The 8,645-nt window shown below is 43.1% G+C and overlaps 1 protein-coding gene across 1 annotated transcript in view; it reads right to left on the reverse strand.

Moving 5' to 3' along the window:
• Positions 1–965, reverse strand: part of shtn3 (shootin 3) — a 47,193-nt gene extending 46,228 nt beyond the window's left edge. Inside the window, exon 1 of the mRNA XM_008286107.1 lies at positions 867–965. Within this exon, the coding sequence (XP_008284329.1) occupies positions 867–965 (99 nt within the window). The remainder of the gene's footprint in view (positions 1–866) is intronic.
• Between the last annotated feature and the right edge of the window lie 7,680 nt (positions 966–8,645).

Consider the following 8,645-nt stretch of genomic DNA (forward strand, 5'->3'; position numbering starts at 1 on the left):
AGCAGAAAAAGTGTCTCATATAACTGATAGACCTCCTAGACTGCATACAATCGATCAGTTCCAGTCTAGAAAATGAATAGAGTAGAATAGAATAGAATAGAGTAGGATAGAATAGAATAGAATAGAATAGAATAGAATAGAATAGAATAGAATAGAATAGAAGACTCTATTGATCGCCCATTGGGGGAAATGTACACGCCACAGCAGCATCCAAAAATATAGAAAGTACAAGAAAATAACAATAGTTGAGTAATATGCATCCTGGTGTCGGCACACAGCAGGTCCAAGGCTCCACCGTCTCCGGTCCACATGCTGGCTGATGTGGGGATAGCGGTAGAGACCATGTCTGGTTAAAGTCTCCTGAGATGACCATCAGAGACTGAGGGTGTGATGTCTGCAGCTGGGACACTGAACTGTGGATGAGTTCACAGGCTGCAGCAGCATCAGGGGATGGAAACTGTAACCGCCAGGACGTGTGAAAACTCCCTCGGCAGGTAAAACGACTGCAAACCAACGGCCAGCCGGTCAGCATCCCTCGTGCAGCGCCGCTCTTTAAAGCTAACGTGCTAGCATCACACCATCTCTCATTCACATACATGGCGAGTCCCCAGCCTTTCTTCTTACCGCTCTCCCTCCAGCTCGGGTCCACTCTGACCAGATGGAATCCGTCCAAAGCTACGAGCGAGTCCGGAGTGAGTTCAGCCGTGACTCCGTGAACAACATGAGGCTGCACTCCCGATACTCCCTCTGCAGCTGGATCAGCGCTGTTAGCTGTTAGCTGTTAGCTCTTCCATCCTGTTAGGGAGAGACCTGACATTTCCCATGATGATGGACGGACAGGCGGCTTGTAGCGTCTCCTCTTCTACCGATGTCTCACTTCTGCCCTGCATCCCCTCTTCCTCCAGCTCATCGGGGATGTCTGGTCTCTCCCACGACGGTGGCTTGGCCTGGCTCACCCCCAACATCTGTTCACGAGTGTAAAACAATAGATCCACGGCTCAACGGATCAACGGCTCCTCAGACACGGACCTCAAAAACTCGCAAAAAAGAACAGACCAACAAAAACGCCATCTGCATCTCCACTGTTCCCGCACAAATGTGGAGCAGCTGTGTGAAATGGAAATATTAAAAAGATAAAAGAAAAACCAAAGTAATCAGCCAAAAAGACAGAAAGTAGGAACTGCCACTCCCACGGCGCCATAGCAACAAGAAAAACAACAACAACAACAACAACAAAAAACCCCAAAACATTAGTGATTCAACTCCAAGTATCCTGAAGTGACCAAACACTTCATGTTAAATGTGCATATGTAGACTCCAGGTTGATCGGTTCGTTAATGTGCTCTCCTCTGACCACATTCTTATTGTCTGGACAATCTGCTGCGTCAACAGCCATCAAGCTGTGATTTTTGGGAGTGGAAAAAACCGAGTACCCACCTACTACAGCACACTGTGGAACATTAAGTTCATCTGCATTCAGGAACAAGGTACAATATCAGTCAAGGAAGATTTACTCGGGTTGACGATTTAAGACCAGACTCAAAAGTTCACCAGATTTCTCTGGAGTACCACCTGCTGTGTGGGGCTGCCTGAAGGTGCACAGTGTAAGGTGGTCCATGAGTGTGTTCCTCACTCTTAAAGCCTGTCCAACCATAAAAAACTGACCCATGCAAGCAGGTGACTGTGAACCACAGTTTCGGTACAATTTCAGTTTAGTTTGGTTCAATACAGCTAAAATCAAAGGGTGGTGGAGATTCTCAAATTATATCTGACACTAATTATCTGACAGATGAATAACGGAAACTGCTGCTGTTCATCTGCTTCCTTTCCATCTCTGCTTCTACCATTGATTCATGTTTTTGAATGAATGTTGTTTCAGTAGAACATGTGCAGCGTCTAAGTCTGGACAGCCAACGTACACGCAGGTGTGGCTTCATTATTCTACCTTCAAGGTCTAAAACGAAATACTAAAAGGTCTGATCTCATTCTGTCCTCCTGCATCCAAACAACTTAACAAGAGGATGGCTTCATCTCCTCCTGATCAGAATCCGAGTTACTGTGTGTTTTCTGTGCAGGACAGATGTACAGCGGCCTCCTGAGTGACCGCGGTCAATAATCAAGGATCCGCAGTGCTGCTGTGTTCTGCACACGCTTCATTTAAAATGGTAATTGGAACTTGTAAAGCATTCCTGTACAGCAAAAAATAACAATACACAAAGAAAACTGTCCCTTTGGGTTCCAACAACCTTCAGAGGACAGACTGGCTGCATGCGCACTCATTCCTTCCATACAGTATATGCTGCATAGCTACAAGCTTGTTCTCTAGAACAAGTCAAGTAAACATACTGGAAACAACATCAAATACAGACAGTGTTGAGCATTCACTCACTCCACTAGGACACTGCAGGGAGGTTAAATATGAGTAGACAAAACTGACTGACTGCCACCACTTCATATGGTGGAGGCATTAGTCGGGCCAGGTGAGCTGGATCTGCCCAGCATGCTCCTTTGGATCTCTACATAACAGACCAACAAGTGTTCAGTGTTAAAACGTCCCAGAAATGGAAGACAGTGTGTTGTTTGTTGCCTTTTGTATCCACCGGACCAGGCTGATCAGCTGGTACGTGATTCATCCATGCTGCTTGTAAAGCCAGGAAAGAATCCCACAGTGACCATATTGTAATTATCAGGAGTTTGTGTTCAGGTTCAGGCGGTCATCACTCACAGATAAATACACCAGACCCAGCTGACCAGTGAAACAGGATTACCAGACATGCTGGAGCAGACAGACGTTATAAATGTGAGTCAACCTGCCATTAGTGAATGAATGTGGTATCAGAGTGCAGATGTGTGCCTGACTGAGATGTGATTCCAATCTGATTGGCCCGATAACATCTGGAGCTCTGATCATACTGCATTCTATGTATATTTACACCAGAGTTTTTCCCAGACAGGGAATATCAGACACATCAGAATGAAAGCTGTAAATGTGGCATCTGGTCCACTAAAGCCGAGCTTAGATTCTAACTATACGAACTCATCTAACGGACCTGCTCATGCCTGCACCAATGCTCACAGGTCTGAGAAGGCAGAAGAGCACTTGCACCCTAAGGGAACTTTTTTTGGTCAATGGGCATGAGGAAGTTTTATAAGCACAGTTGGATCACCAGGGACGCAAACAGAATACGTAACAGCTACGTTGGTTCCTAGTGCCTGCAAATTCCTTTTGCTTCACACATAAATACAGCAGTGCAGTCTGCATACGAAGGTGGGAGAAGGGGTGACACATTTCATCGGTTTAGCTGTTCATGCTAACAAACTGTGAAATTAAGTTCAGGTACTAGCTGGTTAGGTTTAGGAGGATGTTAAACACTCTGGTTGTTTTCTACAAGCTTGTGACAAGTCCCATAAGCTGTGCTTCTCAAAATGTCACATTTTTTTTGTGTGTGTGAAACTACATTTTGCACTGTGAAACAACAGCTGTACACATGTTTTGTGAGACTTTTCTGAGAGCCAGAGCTCTACGATAAACCCTGTAGGTAACAGCGAGTGACCACCATGGAGAATAAGATGGGAGTTGGATCTGGAGCACAGCGAGGTGGACTCAACTTCTTTGCTTGAGGTTGCTTGACTATCAAATTCACACTTGGACTGAGAAGATCTTACTGCAATCAGTGCTTTTTTTTAGTTATTTTTTTGGCCTTTATTAGACAGGAGAATGAGGGAAGGGGTTGCAGCAAAGGGCCACTGCATCGGAGACTATAGCTCCTGTACATGGGTGGCCACAGCTCAACCAGGTGAGCTCAACCAGGTGAGCTCAAGCCCTGCAATCAGTGTTCTCAGTGTGATTTGAAGGCTGAACTTTATAACCTCAGCTTCTTGGCCCGCATCCTTTAATTGATGTACACCTACCGAGATATCTGATTTTTAAGACCTGAACTATGACTTCAGGCAAACAGATGGACGCAGTTTAATCACATCGATTTCACATTAAAAGCACTTAAAACCAAAGACGATGTTTTGGGGGAAATCTGTGCTTTATCTAATGGAAAAATACCAACGGTTAAAGTTGGAGTATTGCAACAAAACCAAGCCAACATTCACAGATGAGCAGGACGAAGAGGACGCTCAGCATCCAGCTCTGTCTCTCCTCCAGCAGCAGGAAGCACTTGGCCCACTTTCCTTGCTGCGCTCTGTACCTGCAGTCTCACACGCTGTCAGCTCAGATTTCCCTGAAGAGTGCAGCGAGGGCGGCGGGTTCACCGGCACACAGCAAGGCACACAGCAAGGCACACAGCAAGGCACAGACGCTGCCAGAGTGAGCGGTTCAATTCCCTGTGCTGCCCAGTGAGTGCTACACTTTATTCTTTTAAATTTAAAACATGCACTTACTAGAAATAGGTACAAGCAGGTATTTGATGAGGACTTTAACTACTTGGATGGAGCAGAAACGCTGACAGCATTATGCAGCAATTTGGGACTGTCTGTGTCCAAAAAGCTCCTCCTTCATGAAGCCGGCAACTTCATCCATTAACCAGCCAGACAATATTCATTAGTGGTTTTCACTGATTGGTCTACAGAGCTTATAAATGTTGGGTTTTCCATTATGGCACTAATAAACAAGTCTACATCAATAATTACTGCAGCATTGTGTTGATGATTTGTCATTTGATCTACAAAATATCTCCAAAGAAGTTAAAAAAAAAAAGAGAGATATGCTTTTTAATTACAAGGACACATCTTTAAATCGCTTGTTTTGCCTTGTTAACGGCTAAGATTAGTCTAGTTTTTTTTAATCACAAAAAAACCCCCAATAATACAATCTTCTCATAATTTAAAACCTTAAATAAGTCTTAGTCTAAAGACTCGATTCATCTTAACTGTTAGCTGACTTTTTCCTGATTTATTAGTAATTCAGAAAAATAGCATTGTTTTTCTGAGTTAAACATAAATTCATCGGCCATCACATCTGACCCCTGACACACACAGTTGTTCATGCAGAAAAGCTAAACTGAAACCAAGGCTCAAACCGTCAACCCGTGGATCAATAAGCCGCCCGTTTTGGTCCTGTTCACCAAATGTTGCTGTCTCAGCTGAGGAGCGCTGGCTCAGGTGGATCATCATGTGACTTAACGAATCAAAGCGTGGTCCTCTGATCATGTGATCAGAAGTGATTGTGGTGACCATCTGCCATGCGTGACCACCTGAACCAGCTCTGCTGACTGAATGAATGCCATGAAATGCAGCTGTCAGCCATGAAAGCACAACATCAGCCTCTGGCCTACAGTTCTTTTCCTCAGACTGTAAATGTTTTCCAAGGTCAAGACAAAGTGACGAGAAAAAACAAAGCATAGCATGTAGACCTAGTGCAGCTCAGCCAGAGTGGTGCTGGGTTGCAAAGCCTTGTGGGAGTTGCAGTTGTTTAAATGCAGCACAATAAATGCAAAAATAAATTCCTGATTGTTTTTCAGTTCTTTTCTGCATTTGAACCAGAGTGTTAGTTTAAGTAGAGAACTCTGCAATAGATAGATACCTCAACTGGCTACCTGTCCAGGTGAACCTGCCTTCGCCCTGAGTCAACCGGCATAGGCTCCGCCCCCCATGACCCTCGTGAGGAATATGCAGTGTATAGATAATGGATGGATGGATGGATAGATCAGCTCTGTGTGATTTAAAGGTAGCTTAGGCACATAAAATGGTTCAAATTCCAGTAGCTAGCTAGCCTCTGCTAGCTAGGCTAGATAGTTTTTAGCAAGGCTTCATCTTCATTTCAGTAATATTAATATAGTAATATTTTGAGGCAACAGCATAGATTTTTATTTTTTTTAAAGAAACAGGGAAAAAGCAAGTTGGCCATATTAGCTTTAGCTATTTTTCTCGCTACCTTTGAGCAGCCAGAGCATTTTACAGCTATCGCATTTCTGTGAGGGTTTCTTTCACCAAAAGCCTGAAAAATTGATTGTATAAAAAATAAAAATAAAATTGTACGACACAATTCATGTATGTGACAGCTGAACAGGAAAACACAGTGTGCACACATGCTCATATAAAAATAAAATAAAATTAAAGGCGGCCATTGCTGCTATACTGCTAGTTAGCATAAAGCAACGGTCACTCGGTGTTCCTGCTGCCTTAAATAATTTTGGGAAATTATGCTATCAAACTATTCATGGTTTATAAAAACTCTGCTGCTAATATTTAAGCATCAAGGTGGATTTTTCAGTTGAAATAAACAGGGATAGTGAGTTAGCTAAAGCAGCTCTGGATCAGGCTATCCCTCCACTTAGCTAGCCACAGCACAAGAGTTTGGTTTTAAGGCTAAATTTATAGCTTAGTAATGAAAAACATTACTGGTGTTGTGCCATATGTTTTAGAAAACACAGTCAAATGCTAAGATAACAGATCAAACTAATCCTTAATTAAATTACTGCTTCTCTGCTAGCTAGGCTAGTTAGCATGTATCCTGTTTCCTGATTGTTTGATGGTCTAATAGTTTCTCTGGTATATGAAGGAGTCAAACCATCAGTTCAGCTCTGATGGGACGTGTCATGACTGTGTTTGTAGGGCAGAGCAAGGCACTGGCCCACTTCTGGGGTTTGGGGTTCAAGTCCAAATAACTATGAAGTGGATAAAAGCAAGAGTTTGATTTCTCACTTTGTCGCTCAATGACTAGAGCAAGGCAGGGTTGGAGGTTCTATTCCCATTTCATAGAGGGGGCAAGGCACTAATCCTGTTTTGTTTTTCTTGTACCACTGCACATTATTTGAAATCCACTTACAAACTAACAGCTAAACATTTGTACATTCTGATTTATAGACTTTAACATTTGTATATGTTTTATGGATAGTTTATCACATATGTTTAGATTTTATCACATATGTTTAGATTTTATCACACAGGACATTTGTACTTATACATTACACTTACTGTGCCTTTTGCATTTGATATGTTCTTATTGTTTATTTCTACTGACTGCATATGTTCTGTATTTATGGTGGTGCTGACTTCATGCTGTCGGCTGTAACAGCCCAATGTCTCCTCAGGGATTAATAAAGTATTTCTGTTTTGTTCTGGTGTTATTCTAAGCTGAGCCCTTCTGTTGTTTAGCTCTCAGGGGTCCTTACATCAGCAGGTTCAGGGGTTTGATTCTCTGCTGGGAGGTCAAAGGGTGGGGCGGCTCCATTCCCTAAAGCAAGGCTGAAGAGGTCTTGGGTTCACTTCTTACTATATCCACCTCTTACACTGGTGTGTTCTGTCAGAAAAACGGGATATACTGAGAAGACGCAAGCTACTCTTTTGCTCAATATCTGTTCAAACCTAAGGCAAGGCTTTTTTTTCTCTCTCTGTCTATTAAAGGCAGCAGCCAGACATCATCCTGCAGCCTCCCAAAACTCTGCACATTTCACCCTCTGTCGAAAAAAAAACACCAAAATCATTTATAAATTCTGCAGCTTCAACCCGACAGGAGAACGCAGCTGTGATATAAATTCAACATTTGGTTGCTCCTCTCTGCCTGGATGGCGAGCATTTAGGGAGGGGTCCGCTCTTTGATGCCTACAATAACCTCCAGGAGACGCCGGCCGGCGAATTATAAAAAAGCCCAGAAGCGTCCCATCCGAGCCCAGACGACGAGTGAAGGCGTTTTTTCGAGACACTGGCTTGTTTGTTGTGCAGACTGAGCTGAATGAGTTGGATGAAAACGGGATGTTTCGTGTTTTTTGTGGGGTTACCTCTGTTTGCATGTGAGCGCTCCTCTCCTCCTCGCATCCCTCCATCTGCGCGGATGATGATGAGCAGGGAAGCATTTTTGTAAAACAAAAAAAAAGGAGTGATAAAAATATTCCCCTTGTTTTTTTCACCAGAGATTTGGATTTAAGAGATAACAAAGCTACATGGAGCCGGTCTTCCTGCAGCACATGTCTGAATCCGAGCCCATTTTATTCCGCTGAGCACATGGGATGGAGCTGCTGCTGCTGCTGCTGCCGGCGGACACGATCCTCCTCCTCCTCAGCATCATCTAGCTCCCTCCCTCCTGCTCCTCCTCCTCCTCCTCCTCCTCCTCAGCATCATCTAGCTCCCTCCCTCCTGCTCCTCTTCCTCCCGGCAGTCAGGCCAAACCATGTGCGCATGTGTAAGGAGTTGGTCTGAATTACGCCTGCTTGCTTATTACAAATGTTGGCACTTGAAAGCGTCCAGGGAGGAAGTCAGGTTGCGTTCAGGTGCTGATGGAAGAAGTGGAACATCTAGTAATTCAGAATCATGAAGCCATGCCTTCATTTGTATTGTTTCTTTAAAAAGTCAGGCTCAAGAGAATGTTTTGTGTCTTATTTTGTTTCCTTCACTGCGCAATAAATAAAGAAATAAAGAAATAAATCTGTTAAAAAAAAAAAAAAATCATAATAATTTTGAAAAACGTGAAAATCTGGCATGAATGGACAAAAGGCAGTTAAAAGAAGAAAAAAAAGAAAAAAAGGAGGATACCGTAACTTTTAAAAACAGTTGAAATAACGCTAAATATTTGTATAGTGGTATTTTTAGATGATTTAAACACATGAAGAACAGTGAAATATCACGGAGACACAAGTCAGAGTAAAAGAGCTAATTGATAGTTTTAGGTGTCGTTAAAATTAAATAAAAACTTTGTT

Source organism: Stegastes partitus, unplaced genomic scaffold (assembly GCF_000690725.1).
Source record: "Stegastes partitus isolate 25-593 unplaced genomic scaffold, Stegastes_partitus-1.0.2 Scaffold432, whole genome shotgun sequence".
Lineage (NCBI taxonomy): Eukaryota > Metazoa > Chordata > Actinopteri > Pomacentridae > Stegastes > Stegastes partitus.